Source organism: Podarcis raffonei, chromosome 9, assembly GCF_027172205.1.
Source record: "Podarcis raffonei isolate rPodRaf1 chromosome 9, rPodRaf1.pri, whole genome shotgun sequence".
Taxonomy (NCBI): domain Eukaryota; kingdom Metazoa; phylum Chordata; class Lepidosauria; order Squamata; family Lacertidae; genus Podarcis; species Podarcis raffonei.
In genome coordinates, this window is record NC_070610.1 from 76,501,112 (window position 1) to 76,522,080 (window position 20,969).

The window sequence follows — 20,969 nt, forward strand, 5'->3', positions numbered from 1 at the left end:
TTTGGGCTTTGCCAAGTAGGCTGGTTTTCACTCTCACAAACAGAGCCCTCCCTATTCTCCATTCAGGCAAGCAAATCATAAAATTGCTCAACTAAAGCATCCGAGACAGATGGTCATCCCACCTCTGCTTAAAAACCTTAAGGAAAAAGAGTCCACAACCTCCGGCACTGTCAAAGTTTTCCCCGATGTTTAATCAGAACTAAATGGGCCTTCTCTGCAGTGGCCCCCTGTCTGTGGAATGCTCTCCACAGGGAAGTTCGCCGGGCACCTTTATTACACACCTTTAGGCGCCAGGCAAAAACACCCTTTTCTAACCAGGGCTTTGGTTGACCTAATTGACATCCTAGACCCTTTTAAAATGTGGCTTTTTGGGGGGGGGAGTGTTATTGGGTTGTTGTTTTTATTCTGATTATATATGTTGTGATCTTTTCTGTGAACCGCCCTGAGACCTCCGAGTATAGGACGGTATATAAACCTAATAAAAATAATAATACAGTGGACGCTTGGGCTGCGAATGTGATCCGTGCAGGAAGCACGTTCACAAACCGCAGCGTTCGCAACCCGCAGAGGCGCATCTGCACATGTATAAACACCAACAATTGGGAAACACTGGCCTGCGGGGGCTCCGGCTGGAGAACAGTCTTTACCAAACAAAGGTGTCAGGGGCTTTGAAGATGCTCTAACTCAGGACGCAAGGGAGAAACGTGCTAGAAGGAAGGCACGCTTGGCAAACCCTCACCGTGATCAACTCCCACCCGGAAACCTATGTCCCCACTGTGGAAGGACGTGTGGATCCAGAATTGGCCTCCACAGTCACTTACGGACTCATTGTTAAAATGGTGTTTATGGAAGACAATCTTACTTGGCTACGAGGGATCGCCAAAGAAGAGAGTTTTTCGTGATGTTTAGTCAGATTCTCCTTCCTTGCCATTTGAATCCACTTGTTCTCGTCTTAGGAGAGGCATTGACAGATATCAAGGACACATCCCAGCCAGGAAAACACACTCCAGAAGGGTGCGACTGGGGAGGGTGTGTGTGGCCTGGAAGAGACCTGAGGGCCACGTAAAGAGGACTGGAGGTCCACATGCAGTCCTCGTTGCCTGTGGTTCTCCACTCCTGGGGCTCTCAGTCTCTCTGGCTTCCAGAGCATTGCACCCTTTGGATTTGCAATAGCGGGGAGTGGGAGAGACGACACACACACGCACACGCACACAGCGCCTCCCGGGACTCACTATCGTGTTGCACGGGACCACTGTCAACGCTGCCTCCCAGACCCGCCTTCTCGCAGAATGGAGGAGCCCACCCTGCGTCACAGTGGCAGTTCCGGTTGCTGTTGCAGACCTGGAAGAGATTTGCAGAGTGAGGCTCAAGCTTGCCAAAGTACCGTTTGCAGGCACACACACCCAAAAAAACCCCCACCAAGATGCGCTCAACTTAAAATGAAGAGAGCCTATCATGCAGCACAAGTCTATGCTGGGTCAAACTTGGCCTTCCAGCTATTTTGGGACTACAATTCCCATCATCCATGACCACTGGTCCTGTTAGCTAGGGACGATGGGAGTTGTAGTCCCGAAACAGCTGGAGGGACAACTTTGGCCATTGCTGGGCTAGCATCATGTCCTCACAGCAGTCAAGCAGATTCCTCTGACAAACCCCCCCTCCACACGCATGCGGTTTCCAGAAACTGGTACAGTATTCGAATTCTGCTCAAGATGCAATTGTGAGCCCTCAATGTTCAGGCAGAATGATTTCCTGAGCCCGCCAAAAATGAATAAATGACGCCTTGGAGGGGATGCCTAGTTCCCACTGGTGTGTCGTTGTTTTTCTTCAACACCCCTTAGCTAGAGCCCTTTCCCAGAAGAGAAGCTAAGACGGCAGCTGGTGACTCACCCCGTGGCCGTGGCATTTCGAGGTGCACTTGTCCAGGTCATAAAAAGAGGCGTTGAGGCAGCGCTGGTCCTTGCAAACCTGCAATCAGAATGGCCTCCGAGTCAGACAGGCTTGCAATGCCCCAATAGTTCAACACCGCCATTTCATTTCATTTCATTTTCCAAATTAATATTTACATTCACATAATAACATAATATGTAAAAACAAGATTCGAAAGAATCCCTTGGACTTCCTCCCTCCCTGTTGTGGGTCCTTTTGTTAATCCTTTCCTTTTATATGAATCCAAATTTTTGTATCTCCATTATGTCCGCAGAACTTTGCTACATTACAAGTGTTATTCCAACCCCACTAACAATTTTCACTGTTTACCATGGTTTTTAAGATAAATTATATTTTAAAAATTCCCCGTTCCTTATTAAAGTCTTGGTCTTCCTGATCAATTTATTTTTTCCCCTCTTTATGTCAGTCTTTATTACATATATCAGCTGAAAACAAACACTTTCATAACTTGGTGGTCCCCTCAGTTTAAAAAAAAAAAAACCACAGAAAGGAAATATAATAGAACACAGTTCAAGAAACACACAAGAGGGCAAAGTAATGTGCATTTATAGGTGACTACCATATTCATATCCACATCCTAAGTTGCCCCATCAGAAAAGGGTAGAAGGACCAATGTATTATGAAGAAAACTCAGGCATTAATTTATGGTTACCAGATTTTTTTCTCTTTTTTTTTTTTAGAAGATATTTATTGAAATTTTCCACTTTAATACATTAAAAAATCAAAAAAACAAAAAAAATTTAAAACACATACAATTTACAATCCTTATTTTCCTGTAACATATTTCCCGGACTTCCCCACACCTCCCCTTCTTATATTCCAATTCAAATTGTTAATTCAACAAGTTCTTATCCCCAATTTTTGACCTTTTTCTATTTAGTTCATTTTTAAAAAGCCAATTTTACCTTATAAACATCAATATTTACATCAATTCTCATTCTTAAAACTTTTTTCTAAAGTCGACCCAAATTCCCTTCCACGACTTCCCCAATTTTCATACAAATAGCAAAACAAAATAAAAGCAAAAACAGATTGTACCGTATTTTTCGCACGATTGGACGCACCGGACCATAGGGCGCACCTAGTTTTTTTGGGGGGAAATAAAGGGGAAAAAATTTCCCTTTATTTCCCCCCCAAAAGCAGGTCAGGGAAACCGAACCAGGTCGAGGAACAGCGGGATAGTGGCGCTGCGCCTCCCTGCTGTCCCCCGAGCTTGTGGGGCTGGCTGATGTCTGCCTGGCGCACGGGGCGCTCTGCTTCAGGGCGCCCCGCCCGCCGGGCGGCAGGCTGCTATCCGCAGCTTGGGGAGCCTTGCGGGGAACTCCTGCAGGGCTCCCCACGCTGCGGATGTGTTCCCAAAGCGCCGGGCGCTCTGCTTTCAGGGCGCCCGACGCTCCGGGAAGCAGGCTGCTATCCGCAGCCTAGACATCCCTGCGGGATCTCCCGCAGGGTTGCCTAGGCTGCGGATGTGTTCCCGAAGCGCTGGGCGCTCTGCTTTCAGGGCGCCCGACGCTCCGGGAAGCAGGCTGCTATCCGCAGCCTAGACATCCCTGCGGGACCTCCCGCAGGGTTGCCTAGGCTGCGGATGTGTTCCCAAAGCGCCGGGCGCTCTGCTTTCAGGGCGCCCGACGCTCCGGGAAGCAGGCTGCTATCCGCAGCCTAGACATCCCTGCGGCACCTCCCGCAGGGTTGCCTAGGTTGCGGATGTGTTCTCGAAGCGCCGGGCGCTCTGCTTTCAGGGCGCCCGACGCTCCGGGAAGCAGGCTGCTATCCGCAGCCTAGACATCCCTGCGGGACCTCCCGCAGGGTTGCCTAGGCTGCGGATGTGTTCCCGAAGCGCCGGGTGCTCTGCTTTCAGGGCGCCCGACGCTCCGGGAAGCAGGCTGCTATCCGCAGCCTAGACACGGCTAGCGGAGCGCTAATCCCGAAGCTTGGGGCTGCAGAGCTCAGCGCGCCCCAAGCTTCTGGGTGTCGGCAAGGTCTAGATGGCTAGCGGAGACCTTGCCGGCACCCAGAAGCTTGGGGCGCGCTGAGCTCCGCACGCCCCAAGCTTCGGGATTAATGCAGCGCTCCGCTAGCCGTGGGAGAGCTGGGTCTCCCACGGCTAGCGGATAGCTTCCTGAAGCCTGGAGAGCGAGAGGGGTCAGTGCGCACCGACCCCTCTCACTTTCCAGGCTTCAGCGAAAGCCTGCATTCGCTCCATAGGACGCACACACATTTTCCCTTGCTTTTTAGGAGGGAAAAAGTGCGTCCTATGGTGCGAAAAATACGGTAATTCTGCACCCTTTGGATCCCCAAACTCCACCCCCCCCTTTCCCGGTTTCAATCCCCAACCAGTGTCCATCAGTCTTAATCTACTATCAGCCTGGAGATCTCACGTCCAAGGCTCTTAATTCTCTCTCACTTCCTCTCTGCCGGTTTTTTTGATAGTCCTTAATATTAAACACCAGATCTCGGAGAAGCTCTAGCCAAATGGGGTCCATGTTTCTTCCAGCCAGACCTCCATACTTAAAAGTGGAGCCCGAATCTTGTTTCTTACTCCTTTCAAGTCCAAATGTCCCCAAAGCTCCAACTTCCACCTTAATCAGATTTGTAATCCATAGGTCTTCAGATCTCCACATAAGGAGATCTCTCCATTCTTCAGTCTCCAATTCAAACCAGATTTTCAACATCAAGTTCTTATTTTCCTTTGTAACCATCATGTCAGGCCTCTGGCTCTCCTTTGTCATCTGCACCATTACAGCTCCTCCTTCCTTTTCCTCAGGAACAACATATATCTCTTTCTCCACACTCTCAAAGCTCTGAAGTTTCTCTTCTTGTCCAGCTGCATGGACTTCCTGAGTCAAGTCCTTATCAAATTCAATGAGTTTATTTACTGTTAAATCCAGAGTTGCAACATTTGTAGCCAAAACATCAATTTGGCCTTGTAACTTTCCCAAGAGAACAAAAACTCTGTCCAATTTAGCTTGTATTTTCCCTCCTTCAGCCATTCTTGTAATGTCCCAAAACCCCCTCTAGAGGGATTTTGGTTACTTAATATTCCTTCCAGTTCAAATCCAAAAGTCAAGTTAGTTTGTATCAGTTCTTCCTTGTTTTCAACAAATTATAACCAAGTTGTAACAAGTATGACCAGCAGAGACAACAAAAACAAAGTTCCCTTTTTCAGCTTTGACAGCTAATTTGACAGCTGTCAAACTCTTCAATACCTCTTCAACAGGCTCTCTCGCGGATCACTCCCGGGTCCGGGGGGGTGGCACTTCAGCTCCCAAAATTAGCTCTTATCCTCCAGTAAAATTACTTATACTGCCAAATCGTGAAATTAATGTCTTTTATCCAATAAACAAAAAAAAATTCTCTCGACCTTAGTTAGCTGATCCTTGCTTAAGATTATTTACAAGAAGGGGAGACGGACTTCCTGTTTGCGCCTTCCCCGATTGTGCCTAATTCAAAAAAGAAAAAATCTTTCTTTATAAATCCAATTTCCATACTACTCACGGGTTGATGCTTTTAAAGTCCAATTGTTCACAAGAAGAAGTCAGCGCTTTCCGAGCATGGCATGTGGCTTCACTCCGCAGGAGAAGCAGTCGACTCTCAGCACCGCGCCACTCACCCCGTCCCCCGTTCCGAAGCCTTTAAAAAGGCTCCTTCACGGGTCGGGGGGGCGCAAATGGTGCCCGCCGAGTCACCAAGTTCACAGGCTTCACCGCCTGTGATTTCTGAGGGTCCCCGCGGCGCCGCGGCGGCAAGACCCAACTCCTGCGGAGCCGATTCCCTCCAGAGCTCAGAGGGAATCCGCCATTAGAGGGAAGTCGCGGTTACCAGATTTTTTTTCAATGAATCCAGGGACCCTTTTTTTTTAGCAACAGGGAGTCAGTAGTGGGGATGGTGAGGCAAAAGACCCTGGGCCCAAGCACACACGCTTATTGCATAAAGGTGCAAAGCCCTTCTTTCGCACCCTACGAAACATAAATGTGCAGAGTTTTTAAAAAACTGGGCAACGGCCACCCGCCCACAACTCCCGAGCCTCAGTCAAAACAAAGGGGGAAGGGGGCAGGAGATCTGTACCACCGGATGTCCCCGGTTCCCCTTTGGCAGTGATGGCGGCAGCGGCAGGCAGCAGCCCGGAGCCAGCCTGGTAGCACAGATGGCTCTGGCTGGCTTCAGGAGCTGCTTGCTGTTGTGGCGCCCGCCATTTTTCCTCGCCGGAAGTTTCAGCAAGGAAAAATGGCAGGCGCCATAGCAGCAGGCAGCGAGCAGCTCCTGAAGCCAGCCAGAGCCAACTGCGCTACCAGGCTGGCTCCGGGCTGTGGAGGCTGCCACTGCCACGTTTCCCGGGGACAGATTTGCAAATCTGGGGACATTCCGGGGACAGAATTTGTCCAGGGACAGATTTGCAAATCCGGGGACTGTCCCCGGGAACCGGGGACATCTGGTAACCCTAATTTAGTTGAATTTAGTTTAAACTTTTAATTTAGTTTAATTTAATTTAGTTTAATTTAGGTAACCCTAATTTAATTTAATTTAATTATTTAGACCCCGCCAATGGTTCCTCTTCATCCTGGAGAAGAGTGACTAGTGGGGTGCCACAGGGTTCTGTCTTGGGCCCGGTCTTATTCAACATCTTTATCAACGACTTGGATGATGGACTCAAGGGCATCCTGATCAAATTTGCAGATGACACCAAACTGGGAGGGGCGGCTAACACCCCAGAGGACAGGATCACACTTCAAAACGACCTTGACAGATTGGAGAACTGGGCCAAAACAAACAAGATGAATTTTAACAGGGAGAAATGTAAAGTATTGCACTTGGGCAAAAAAAATGAGAGGCACAAATACAAGATGGGTGACACCTGGCTTGAGAGCAGTACATGTGAAAAGGATCTAGGAGTCTTGGTTGACCACAAACTTCACATGAGCCAACAGTGTGACGCGGCAGCTAAAAAAGCCAATGCAATTCTGGGCTGCATCAATAGGAGTATAGCATCTAGATCAAGGGAAGTAATAGTGCCACTGTATTCTGCTCTGGTCAGACCTCACCTGGAGTACTGTGTCCAGTTCTGGGCACCACAGTTCAAGAAGGACACTGACAAACTGGAACGTGTCCAGAGGAGGGCAACCAAAATGGTCAAAGGCCTGGAAACGATGCCTTATGAGGAACGGCTAAGGGAGCTGGGCATGTTTAGCCTGGAGAAGAGGAGGTTAAGGGGTGATATGATAGCCATGTTCAAATATATAAAAGGATGTCACATAGAGGAGGGAGAAAGGTTGTTTTCTGCTGCTGCAGAGAAGCGGACACGGAGCAATGGATCCAAACTACAAGAAAGAAGATTCCACCTAAACATTAGGAAGAACTTCCTGACAGTAAGAGCTGTTCGACAGTGGAATTTGCTGCCAAGGAGTGTGGTGGAGTCTCCTTCTTTGGAGGTCTTTAAGCAGAGGCTTGACAACCATATGTCAGGAGTGCTCTGATGGTGTTTCCTGCTTGGCAGGGGGTTGGACTCGATGGCCCTTGTGCTCTCTTCCAACTCTATGATTCTATGATTCTATGATTCTATGATTCAATCTGGCTAGGTTGCTCTGGCCAGTCTGGGCAGCTTCCAACACATTGAAAAACCATAATAAAACATCAAACTTTACGCAGCGGCCTTTTGATATTGCGTTATAAAGCGCACCCTCTGGGTTTGGGTGCCTCTGCCGTTTCTCCCGGAAAACCCTCACCATTCCATCTCCGCACTTGGTCCCCGTCATCACCAGCCCCGGGTCGGACATGTCTCCCTCGTCATCCTTGGTGGCGTAAACCAGCGCCCCCCGACACTTGATCTCCTGCCCGTTAAAGCGAATGGTGGTGTCCATGGAAACGGTGTTGGTCCCTTTGGGCTTGGCAGCCGAGCTCTGGCACTGGATCTTCCCGCACTTGGCATCTCTAGAAGGAACGAGAACATAGGAGCTGGGAGAGGACCTGAAGGCTAGCCGCTCATCATCATAATCATCATTTATTTATTTATACCCCGCTCATCTGGCGGAGTTTCCCCAGCCACTCTGTGCGGCTTCCAACAAAACATTAAAATACAATCATTCATCAGATATTAAAAGCTTCCCTAAACAGGGCTGCCTTCAGATGTCTTCTAAAAGTCAGATAGTTGTTTATTTCTATGACATCTGACAGGAGGGCGTTCCACAGGGCGGGTGCCGCTACTGAGAAGGCCCTCTGCCTGGTTCCTTGTAACTTGGCTTCTCACAGGGAGGGAACTGCCAGAAGGCCCTCGGCACTGGACCTCAGTGTCTGGGCAGAACAATGGGGGTGGAGACGCTCCTTCAGATATACTGGACTGAGGCAGTTTAGGGCTTTAAAGGTCAGCACCAACACTTTGAATTGTGCTCGGAAACGTACTGGGAGCCAATGCAGATCTCTCAGAACCAGTGTTATGTAGTCCTGGTGGCCGCTCCCAGTCACTAGTCTAGCTGCCGTATTCTGGATTAGTTGTAGTTTCCAGGTCACCTTCAAAGGTAGCCCCACGTAGAGCACATTGCAGTAGTCCAAGCAAGAGATAACCAGAGCATGCACCACTCTCGCGAGACAGTCTGTGGACAGGGATGGTCTCAGCCTGCGTACCAGATGGAGCTGGTAAACAGCTGCCCTGTACACAGAATTGACCTGCGCCTCCATGGACAGCTGTGAGTCCAAAATGACTCCCAGGCTGCGCACCTGGTCCTTCAGGGGCACAGTTACCCCATTCAGGAAGTAAGAAGGTAAGAGCAGAGTTTCTGGAACAGGCCAAGGGACCATTAGGTCCAGCATCCTCCTCTCACAGTGCCCAACCAGATGCCTATGGGAAACCCGCCATCAGGATTCGAACACAAGACCACCTCTCCCATCTTGTGGTTACCAGCAATGGATATTCAGAAGCATTGCTGCCTCCAACTTTGGAGGCAGAGAAGAACTACCCTGGCTAGTAGCCACCCACAGCCCTCCCCTCCATGAATTTGCCTAATTGGTGGCCATCCCTTTCTCCTGTGGCAAGGAGTTCCATAGTTTAACTATTGTGCTGCATTCTTTTATCTGTTCTGAAATATCCACCATTCAGCTTCACTGAATGCCCTTGACTTCTGGTGCTATGAGAGAGAAAGAGAGAAAACGTTTCCCTGTCCACTTTCTTCACCCCGCGTAAAATTTTATGAACTTCCTCACCTCTTCCTAGCCTTTTCTCTAAACTCAGAAATCCCAAACGCTATAACCTTTCTTCATGGGGGAAATCACTCCCATGGGCCCAGCCTGGGGTGGAGGACAGCTGCTTCCCCCCCCCCAAAAAAAAATAATCAAGCAAATAAATAAAAATACTTAACTAAAAGTAGAAATAATCAGAATATTTGAAACGGAAATGCTTGCTGAAGTCACTTGGATGATGTTGGGGCACCTTCTCGTGACACAAATGACAAGCCGGCTGAGCGATAGACAGTGCCAGACAGATGAGGAGGACAGGTTGGGGTCCTGTAGCCCCCTTAACATAAATCCTGGTCACGCCATCCCCTTGATTGTATAAACTGCCCTGGTAACTTCATCTGAAGTGTGGGGTACAGCTATTTTGGCTTAGATTACTGTATTTTTCACTCTATAGGACGCAGCGGACCACAGGATGCACCAGACCATAGGAGGGGGAGAACAGGGGGGGGGGAATTCTCCCCCTCTCTGCTCAGCGCCCCTTCAGTGAAGCGGCACGAGAAACAGAGCCCCTTCCATTTCTCCTCCCGCTTCGCTGAAGGGGCACTGCGCAGAGAGGGAAAACTGTGCAGTGCCTCTCCAGCGAAGCGAAGCCAGAACAGCAAGAGGGATCGGTGTGCACCGACCGCTCTCGCTCTCCAGGCTTCAGGCGGCTATCCGCAAGCCTTCAGAGCGCAGCGAGAACTCCTGCTGCGCTCTGAAGGCTTGCGGATAGCTGCCTGAAGCCCCTGGAGCGCAGCGGGACTTCCCGCTGCGCTCCGGGGGCTTCAGGCAGCTTCAGCGAAAGCAATGCGAAGCCTCCGCGGCGCGGGGGGAGCTCTCTCTCTGCGCTTCGGAGGCTTCGCATTGCTATCGCTGAAGCTAAGGAGCCTGCATTCACTCCATAAGACGCACACACATTTCCCCTTAATTTTTGAAGGGGGAAAAGTGCGTCTTATAGAGCGAAAAATACGGGATAGCCATGTTAGCTCCTTCCAGGCGAGCTTGGACTCCAGTTCCCATCAGCTCCATCCAAAATGGCCAGTGCTCAGGGATGATGATAGAAGTTGCTGTTCAACAATATCTGGCTTCTTCTGGGATTAGACTGACAGGCGTGGGATGCTGAGAACTGCCCTTTCCGCGGGGATTTAGGGTAGCATCTCAACACCTGGGGTGGCCAATCTTGACGTTGCCAGACCACAATCCCATCATCCCTGATTGCTGGCCATGTTGGGTGGTTTTAAGGGAGACCAACAAGAACTGGAGGTCGCCAAAGTTCAGCTTTGGTCAACTAGACAAGCCCAGAGTCTGCACATCGTGGTGCCTCCAGACCAGCACCCACCTCCACGCACACTTGACGTAGTTGCCGTGGCGGTCCTTGCCGCAGTTGCCGTACATGTCGCCCGCCCGGTTGACGTCCCGGAAGCAAGCGTCAGGAGCCGGCCAAGCACCTGTAGGTGGAAGCAGAGTTGAAGTGAGCTCAATGAGATGGGGCCACCAAAAAGCACATCTCTCCATTCGCAAGCAACTCCCACAACCGGGTGCCCAGGAACGTACAAAGACAAGGAAAGTTTCTGACCATCTGCTTTTTGTTCAGTATTTAGAGAGAGGCTTTGGAACCCAGCCTCTTGGATAATAGCGTTGTCCCAAGTGACTCTCCCATTTCCTCATTCATCATAAACATCATCTACATGCCCTCTGTCTTTGAGCTCTTTGCTCTTCTACTTTCAAGGCCCGCCAGGTTCTGGGAGAGGGTGTGTATGTCTGGAATGCTTTCTAATTTATTTATTTTTTATACTTTTCAAAGATATGCATTTCACTGATTCTGCAATCATTTTGACATTTCAAAACTTGACTTCCTTCCCCCTTTCTGCAGTTTCTTAAATTTATTGAATATCTTCTGCATATCCAGATTCGCTTAACTTACTCGTTTTGTTGTTGTTGTTTTTTAAATTATTGCTCAGTTTCCACATAACAAATTATCAAACCCTGTAATCACATACATTATTTTTTCTCACAAAGCCAGCATGACAACACCCAAACTGCAACTCCCAAACTCTCCAGAAGATGGTGCTTGTTCCTTAGCTAAAATAAAATATGTGGACGGTCAGTTCCAACCAAAATGCACAATCTGGTGCCCATAAATACTGTGGTATGTTCAAGATGTTGTTGAAGTGCTGAACTACTCGGAAGGTGCTTAGCTGAAAGACTAACCGCCGCAGTATAATCTGCAAAATCACTTAAGATTACTATCGGGGGAGATTCTGTTCCTTGTACCTCAAGCTGTGGAATAGGTGTCTATCTGTATAACGTGCATATGTTATACAGTGGTACCTTTGGTTGTGAACGGGATCTGTTCCGGAGGCCTGTTTGCAACATGAAAAGCGCGCAACCTGAAGTGCCATATCTGGGCAGGTGCGCAGCATGATTTGGCCTTTGTGCGCATGCGCGAAGCGCGATTTAGCGCTTCTGCACATGTGCGAGCAGTGAAACCCGGAAGTAACCCTTTCCAGTACTTCCGGGTCGCAACCTGAAAAAACATAACATGAAGCAAACATAACATGAGGTATGACTGTACACGTAATAACATCCGTTGTTGGCACCCGTGTGTTTCAAGAAGCAATGGAGTGCGCCTCTGAGGGTGACATCAAACTGCTGTGTTAGCAGTGCCAAAGTGACCTCTCTGGGGTACAAGCCTGGGTAATAAAAAGGTAAAGGTAAAGGACCCCTGGACAATTAAGTCCAGTCAAAGGCGACTATGGGGTTGCGGTGCTCATCTCGCTTTCAGGCCAAGGGAGCCAGCGTTTGTCCACAAAAAGCTTTCTGGGTCATGTGGCCAGCAAGACTAAACAACTTCTGGTGCAAAGGGACATCATGACGGAAACCAGAGAGCACGGAAACGCTGTTTACCTTCCTGCCACAGCAGTGCCTATTTATCTACTTGCACTGGCATGCTTTCGAACTGCTAGGTTGGCAGGAGCAGGGACCGAGCAACGGGAGTTCACCCCATTGCAGGGATTCGAACCGCCAATCTTCTGATCGGCCAGCCCAAGAGGCTCAGTGGTTTAGACCACAGTGCCACCCTCATCTTTTTCAGTAGGTTTTATTAAAGTTTAAAAGAAGGTATGCAAAGATTAATATTTGTCCGCAGACAGCTTCAGGGTCATGTGGCCAGCATGACTAAACCACTTCTGGTGAACCAGAGCAGTGCATGAATGGAAACGCCGTTTACCTTCCCGCCACAACAGTACCTATTTATCTACTTGTGCTGGCGTGCTTTTGAACTGCTAAGTTGGCAGGAGCTGGGACAGAGCAACGGGAGCTCACCCTGTCGGAGGGATTTGAACCGCCGACCCTCTGATTGGCAAGCCCAAGAGGCTCAGTGGTTTAGATCACAGCACCGCCTGTGTCCCAAGAGCAAGCCTGGGAAGTATGGCCCAAAGGAAAGCAGAGAAGGCAATTGGTGCAGGAGCTGCCGGAAAGAGATATACAAGGCGCCATCCAACTGTCTTAGGGACAGAGTGGATTTGTTTAGAGTTTGCTGCTTACTTTTTCTTCTTCTGAAGATATCCCGCAAATTTAGGGCCAGAGCTTTCCTTCTCCTAGATAGGCTTCTTTCTCAGGTGGACGAGCCCCACCTGAGAATCACTTCCCCCTACATCACGTGCAGACACCGCCTTCTGGACCATTGGCCCCACTCTTGGTCTCATCCGCTCAACGCGCCAGAGCCTGTCTTTGCATGCTGAGTCCCTAACTCAACAAGGGTTTGCAACCCACTGGCTCCCATCACCTGGTTTAGCCGGCCAGTCAAAGCCATTCCCAGAGTGTGGCCCATATTGCATGCTGACAGCTTCTAAGAGTCACAGGTGAGAGCTGAGTGCAGGATGGGGACCAAAGGTGGACAAACTACCCCAGAGGTAGCGTGATATGCCCCCAACCAGAGGTACTACCCCTTCCTTAACATCCCTGAAGGAGCATCTCTACCCCCATCGTTCAGCCAGGACCCTGAGGTCCAGCTCCGAGAGCCTTGTGGCGGTTCCCTCCCTGTGAGAAGAAAGTTTCAGGGACCAGGCAGAGGGCCTTCTCAGTAGTGGCTCCCGCACTGTGGAATGCCCTCCCACCAGATGTCAAGGAAATAAACAGCTATCTGACTTTTGGAAGACATCTGAAGGCAGCCCTGTTTAGGGAAGTTTAGGGAAGTGAACATGATTTGAGTTTCTACTGAATTGAGGCTGCATTTTAATCTTGTTTTTAAGTTCTATTTTAATCAGTTGTTTTTATGCCTGGTGTTGGCTGCCCTGAGTCTTGGCTGGGGGGTATAAATAAAATGTATTATTATTATTATTATTATTATTATTATTATTATTATTAATGTTTGATGTTTTATAGTGTTTTTTATATTTTGTTGGGAGCCTCCCAGAGTGGCTGGGGAAACCCAGCCAGATGGGTGGGATATAAATTATTATTATTATTATTATTATTATTATTATTATTATTATTAGGACTTCCGGAGGCGGCTCCACCGACAATGGCGGATTCCCTCTAATCTAGAGGGAGAAAGCCCCGCAGAAATCGGGTCCTACCGCTGCAGCGAAGCGGGGACCCTCTCGAAAATCGCAGGCGGTGAAGCCTGCGACCGTGGGACTCGGCGGGCACCTTTTACGCCCCCCCCCATCGGCAAAGGAACCCTGCAAAGGGCTCCAGAGCGAGACGGGGGTGCTGGCGCGGTGCTGTGAGTCAATCGCTACTTCTGCGGAGCGAAGCTGCACAGCTGATGTCGGAGAGCGCTGTCCTTTTTCCTGTGACAATTCGGCTCTTAAACAACAACCTGTGAGTAGGACAATTGAAAGATCGGGAGATCAAAGGAATTCCCCCTTTGATCAAAGGAACAACCTTGAATTTGGCACCGAAGCGGGAAGATGTAAACAGGAAGTCCGCCTCCCGTTTTTGTAAATAGTCCGAAGCAAAGATCTTATAAGCTAAAAAGCCAGAAAAATTGATTTTAAGATTGAAAATTCCTGCATCTATAACTATAAAAAAAACCCTTGACAGCAGGAGAAAAGGGGGGAAGAAATTTTGACATTTTAATCCTGCAAAGAGAGTGAAAGAATACAAGCTCCCATCGTCCCAAACCTGGGAACGGAATGTCAGGACAGAAATTGTCGGTGATGATTACTAATTGAAAACGGGAAATTACTGACAGACAGAACTAAAAGAGAAATAAAATAATTCTAATGCTGCTTTCTGCTTGTCTGCATTATATTGAAAGGAAACAAAGAATCTGAAAATCGAAAGTAAATTTCCCTTTGTTGGATACACTTTAAAGATGGACGTTAAATAGTAACTGTATCCCCTAGAGGGAGCTAGCAAGTGTGTTTGTTGTAATTTACAGGGAAGATATAACATCTGTGAAAATCAGACCGTGGGACCAGCTATTTGACCTTGACAGAAAATGAATATGGAGGAAGCCTTACTTACTGCCCTTGGCAAAATAAATGCTGTGCTGCAGCAGTCGGATGAGAAAGTGATCTTGATGAACCAAAAGTTGGATCTTATATCTGCCCCAGCTAGTAAAGATGAACTAACAGGAAACGAAGTCAAAGAAACCTCACAACAGCCAATACAGGAAACTGGTTCAACAAGGCAAGTCCAAGCGCAGAGGAAGACGGAAGAGGTTGCGATTGCACCTCAAAAGATACAGAGACTTAAAATCCCGCATGACCAAAAGCTGCAACATTGGAAGATTGAACTTGGAGAACATCTGTTAAACTTTGGAGTTAAGGAAGTCATAAGCTCTGGTGGGACTGTGAAACAAGTTGATGATCATTCTTGGAACAACTACTTTTTGGATTACAAATCAAATATTGGGGAGTGGATTATCGGGGAATGGGACAATCTGATAAAAGGAAATGGAGAATATTTCTGTATGGAGCTCCCCGGAGATTCACTCCCCAAGGAGAAAGGGAAGAAAATACGCAAGAACCCAATAAGGGACAGGGATGCGTGCAAATATAAACAGGAACAAGAAAACCGGCAGAGAGGGCACAGAAGGGACTTGAGAGCCTCTGATATTAGAACACCCGATTGATGGATAGAACATAATGGTCTAAGGACTGACATTATCCGAAACCAGGAAGAAGGGACGTTGGATAAACTCAGAATAAGAATCTCTTTTTTATAAACTATTTTACTTTTGGAATTAGTGTAATACTAATGAAATACTAAAATGTGCTGGAAAGGAAGTAATTGGCTTTAGCAGAAAGGTTTGAAGGAGTTAAGTTTAAATATGGTTTAAATTCTAAAACTTTAAGGTTCAGAAGGTAAGATAAGGTTAAAGAAATTAATGGTAAATTGAACTGTAAAATTTTTAAATGGTAATGATGTTGAAATGAAACAAAGCAGTTCTAGTAACAAGGTAAAATAAGAACTTGTAAGAATGGATTGATATTAGATGAAAATCTGAAGTGACAATATATGAGGATAAATAATTAAGGGTAAAATAAGAGGGTGTGAATTTGCTGAACCAACTTCTAAATGGAATACAAAAAAGGGAGGTGAGAGGAAGTCAGGAAAATAAGTAAATGAATGGTAAGAAGCTGAAAAGAGGGATTTTTTTTTTTTTACTTTTTTATGTTAAATTTGGTTTTTGTATTTTTTTGTGTTTTTTTACTTTTCTATTTTTTGTTCTGTAACCTTTTTTCTGTTAAAATCTAATAAAATATCATTTAAAAAAAATAAAAATAAATTATTATTATTATTATTATTATTACCCGTGCATTTAAAAAAGAGATCATTGTATTTGTAGCAGAACTGGGGTTTATTTTATAAATAATAATAATCTTGCTTCTCAAGATCAAGGAGGGCATTAGAAAAGGAATCTGTGCCGGTGAGCTTGGCTTCACGATTCTCAGAAGATTCCACCCCTGTGTAGAAAAGGTGCAGAGAGGGAAGGATATGTGTGGGGCAGGGGAGGCGCTCACCTGGACCCCACAGCTGGATGCATTGCTGTTCGTGGGTCAAGCACATGCCGTTGTTGCAGTAAGCCTCCCCATAGGAGCACATTGAGCCATCCAGGAGGTAGACGTTGCTGGGGCAATAGGGGGAAGCCCCTGTGCAGTATTCAGGCAGGTCGCAGGATCCGGCCGGCTCTCGGCACATGGTCCCAGCTGTCTTGAGCTACAGAACAGATGAAGACAAGAGAGAGAGTTATTGAGCAGTTAAGCTGGATGGCTTTTAAGTTGACGTATTTAGCATCCAAGACCATCTTGCGTTTAGGCCAAGGGAGCTGGCGTTTGTCCACAGACAGCTTTCCGGGTCATGTGGCCAGCAGGACTAAACCACTTCTGGCGCAATGGGACACCGTGACAGAAACCAGAGCGCACAAAAATGCCGGAGCGGAACCTATTTATCTACTTGCACTGGTGTGCTTTTGAACTGCCAGGTTGGCAGGAGCTGGGACAGAGCAATGGGAGCTCACCCCGTCGCGGGGATTCGAACCGCCAACCTTCTGATCGGCAAGCACAAGAGGCTCAGTGGTTTAGACCACAGCGCCACCCAGTTGAAAAGCAATGGGTTGTGTTGTGGTTTTTCTACAGGTGTGTTTCTTTCTTCTCTCTCTCCCCTCGTTAGCCTGATAAAGAATCACAGAACTGGGGAGTTGGAAGGGACCCCATCTGGTCCTGGAAATGGGGGAATCACAGCGAGATGGTTTGGCATACCTTGCAGCCTTCGCAGCAGTCGCCGTGGGCACACTCGCTCCCAGCTTTCAGGGTGCAGTTTTGCGGGTTGCAGCAAGGGTTTGTGCACTCCTGGAAAGAGAGAGGGAAAAGAATGATCACCGCGATGATCGCCTGGAATAGCCCTCTTAAAGCCGAGGCTCTCCGAGGGTGTGGCATGCCACACAGTTGTGGCAGCAGAGGGTGGCAAGCTTGAAGGGAAAATTCAAGGACAATCAAAGGAACATTTAAAGCCCTAAACAGCCTCGGTCCAGCATATCTGTGTTGGGATATTTCCGTTCCACCTTAAAAGGGAGCAGGCTTTGTGAGTCACAGAGTCTGCGTATTTCCTGTCTCACAGGATGTTTATGTTGTCTGTTCCTTTCGTTTTCTGCTGTTTGCCTGAGCAGTCGGAGCAGACGGTCATGTCTTCTTTTGTTCTGACCTACGCTGAATAAACTGCAAATATGCTGTCCTGCTGTGCAACTTTTGCTGTGTGAATTCTGCTGATAGAGTATACACAAGCCTGAGGCTTAGTGTCGCTAACTTGCTGATACTGCGTGACTACGGGAGGTCGATGGATCGTCCGGCACCGAGCTTGGGGGCTCAGATGGACTTTATCTCCCTGGCAGTATCCCAACAATCTGAAGGAGCGTCTCCACCCCCATCGTTCTGCCTGGACACTGAGGTCCAGCGCTGAGGGCCTTCTGGCGGTTCCCTTGCTGCGAGAAGCCAAGTTACAGGGAACCAGGCAGAGGGCCTTCTCGGTAGTGGCACCCGCCGTGTGGAACGCCCTCCCACCAGATGTCAAAGAGAAAAACAACTACCAGACTTTTAGAAGACACCTGAAGGCAGCCCTCTTTAGGGAAGCTTTTAATGTTTCATAGACTACTGTATTTTAATATTCTGTTGGAAGCTGCCCAGAGTGGCTGGGGAAACCCAGCCAGATGGGCGGGGTATAAATAACAAATTATTATTATTATTATTTGGCCCCAGCACCTCTCAGTACAGAAATTCTGATGCCGCAAAGACATACCTCCACCTCCCCGCAGTCGCATTCCTCGCCGTCCTCCAGGAATCCGTTGCCGCATTTCTTGCCCACCACCAGGTCCTTGGTGTCAGGCATGTTGAAAAGACACATGCCCCCCCCTCGGTGGAAGTAGCTCTCTAGTTGCTTCCGACTGCAGGAACTGAAAACTTTCGGGAAGGGGTGGCTGCAGAGACACAGGCAAAGAGGGGCGACTCTCAATATTGATGAATTGAATTTCCATACCGCCTTTCTTCTATAGATCTCAGGAAGGTTCACAACTTAAAAACACAAGATGAAAACACAAGATGAAGAAGAAGAAGAAGAAGAAGAAGAAGAAGAAGAAGAAGAAGAAGAAGAAGAAGGTTTCCGAGCACAATTCAAAGTGTTGGTGCTGACCTTTAAAGCCCTAAATGGCCTCGGTCCAGTATACCTGAAGGAGCGTCTCCACTCCCATCGTTCTGCCCGGACGCTGAGGTCCAGCGCCGAGGGCCTTCTGGCGGTTCCCTCATTGCGAGAAGCCAAGTTACAGGGAACCAGGCAGAGGGCCTTCTCGGTAGTGGCGCCCGCCCTGTGGAACGCCCTTCCAGCAGATGTCAAAGCGATAAACAACTACCTGACATTCAGAAGACATCTTAAGGCAGCCCTGTTTAGGGAAGTTTTTAACGTGTGATATTTTACTGTATTTTTGGTTTTTATGGAAGCCGCCCAGAGTGGCTGGGGAGGCCCAGCCAGATGGGCGGGGTATAAATAATAAATAATAATAATAATAATAATAATAATAATAATAATAATAATTACTATTAGAAGAAGAAAAAGAAGAAGAAGAAGAAGAAGAAGAGGAAGAAGCAGAAGCAGAAGCAGAGGGGCGCTTGAGGCGTAACGGACTTTCAGATTGCAAAAAGCTGGCATCATTGGATCAAGTTCATGCATTTTGTTGAATTAGTTAAACTGTGCAGTTTTAACTGTGCCGTAAATTGTCACTGTTTTATTGTGTTATTAATTTCCGTGGTGGGACGTGCAAACTATATATATTGTTTATTTTATTTTAAATTGGTTAAAGATTGGAAATTCCTCATTGATTTTTTTGCATGAGAAAGAAAAAGAAATAATGATATCTGGATTTGAGGATTGAAGATAATGTTTGTTTACGGAAAGTGGCTTTGTTGGGTGTTAGATTTGATTGGACAAAGTGAATAGTTTTTTTAAAGCAGAAACGTAAAGAATCGGAAGTTCTTTATTTTCTGAATCTGATTTTTCAATCTTACTCTTTTAACCTCTTTCTACTCTATTTATCTCCCTCACTCCTTTTTGTGTTTTTATTGTATCTAGAGAAAAGTCTTGGTTTGGTTTTCTTAAAAACAGGGTGGCGATGTTAAGTTTTTGTCTCTAAAAACCTTAATAAAATTTATTTTAAAAAATGAATAATGCTTTTCATAAGGTAGGGTGGGCACAGGAGATGAGTCTGTGGAACCGGAAAGTTTGGGACCCACTGCTCTAACCACTACACCCCACTGCCTCTCCCTCAGTCTCCTGGGATGGCGCTCTACCATGGAGCCAGGGCTTCTGCCAAATGTGTGGCTTGTGCATGAAGAAGCCTTGTCCCACTGCACCCATCCAGCCCAGAACCCTCTCTCCAAAACTGACTTCCTCCGTGTGATTTATTTTGGTGCCCTGAACCGCCTTGAAATCCGAGCCCCGTGGTCCCCTTGACATTTCTCCTTCCCCCTCGACAACGGCTCTTTTGTGCGACAGCCGATCCCGCTGCCAACATCGGCGGCACGGACACAAGCACTGGGGCCCCCAAACCCTCCGTGTCTTTAAGTCTATAAACAGCCTCGTGCCGGGCGCTTTCCGGAGAGGAGAAAGGCTTCACTGTTTTGTGCCGGCTCCTCTCAACACGTCCGACAGATACGGAACAAGACCCTTGTTTCCCAACATGTGGCTTGCTTCCGAAAGACAACTGCACTCGATTCGCCCCCCCTTCTCTCGCCATTGTACATCTGTCTCCATTTTTGCATCCTTGCTGGCTGCAAGAAAACCGGATTTAATTTCTGGGGCTGGTAGTGCCATGCCCCTGGCTCCTGGGGTTCTGGATGGCAGCAGGGAAAATAAAGAAAGGAAAATACAGTTCCCAGGGTGGGTTAACAATCAATCCCTCTCCATAGGGAACTCTGGGAATTGTAGCTCTGAGAGGGGAATAGGGGGGTCTCCTAACAACTGTCAGTGCTCTTAACAAATTATAGTTCCCAGTGGGGCGGAAGCAATGGCTGTTTAAAGTGGGCATCTAATTAAAAGACGCCTGCTTCTTGGCAGAAAAGCAATGACAAACCTAGACAGCATCTTAAAAAGCAGAGACATCACCTTGCCAACAAAGGTCCGTATAGTTAAAGCTCTGGTTTTCCCAGTAGTGATGTATGGAAGTGAGACCTGGACCATAAAGAAGGCCGGTCACCAAAGAATTGATGCTTTTGAATTCTGGTGCTGGAGGAGACTCTTGAGAGTCCCATGGACTGCAAGAAGATCAAACCGATCCATTCTGAAGGAAATCAGCCCTGAGTGCTCACTGGAAGGACAGATCGTGAAGCTGAGGCTCCAAGACTTTGGCCACCTCATGAGAAGAGAAGACTCCCTGGAAAAGACCCTGATTTTGGGAAATATGGAGGGCACAAGGAGAAGGGGACGACAGAGGACGAGATGGTTGGATAGTGTTCTCGAAGCTACCAGCATGAGTTTGACCAAACTGCGGGAGGCAGTGGAAGGCAGGAGTGCCTGGCGTGCTCTGGTCCTTGGGTCACGAAGAGTCGGACACGACTAAATGACTAAGCAACAACAACACTGCCCAGTGTGTCACTGAGGCTTTGACAAGCTCGTCTTTGGTTTCCCTGCCCCAAACCTTCTTACCCAGTAGCAGCAGCCATGACGCAGCCACCCTGGGACGCCGTGGCCTCAACGCAGCATCCCTCAGGGTCGTGGCTCATGCCGAAGTTGTGGCCGATTTCGTGGGCCATGGTGGCGGCCGCTCCAATGGGGAGCTCTGAATGGTCCTGGGACAGAGGATTGTGGTCATCATTTTC

General features: G+C 47.9%; 1 protein-coding gene across 1 annotated transcript in view; it reads right to left on the minus strand.

Annotated features, from left to right (window-relative positions):
- The window catches only part of ADAM33 (ADAM metallopeptidase domain 33), a 97,781-nt gene that overhangs the window by 14,663 nt on the left and 62,149 nt on the right, over window positions 1–20,969 (minus strand). The window contains exons 11-18 of the mRNA XM_053402307.1: window positions 20,797–20,939; window positions 17,902–18,079; window positions 16,869–16,958; window positions 16,131–16,326; window positions 10,493–10,601; window positions 7,671–7,875; window positions 1,891–1,968; window positions 1,233–1,341 (exon numbers count right to left, since the gene is read on the minus strand). Of these exons, the coding sequence (XP_053258282.1) occupies window positions 1,233–1,341; window positions 1,891–1,968; window positions 7,671–7,875; window positions 10,493–10,601; window positions 16,131–16,326; window positions 16,869–16,958; window positions 17,902–18,079; window positions 20,797–20,939 (1,108 nt within the window). The remainder of the gene's footprint in view (window positions 1–1,232; window positions 1,342–1,890; window positions 1,969–7,670; window positions 7,876–10,492; window positions 10,602–16,130; window positions 16,327–16,868; window positions 16,959–17,901; window positions 18,080–20,796; window positions 20,940–20,969) is intronic.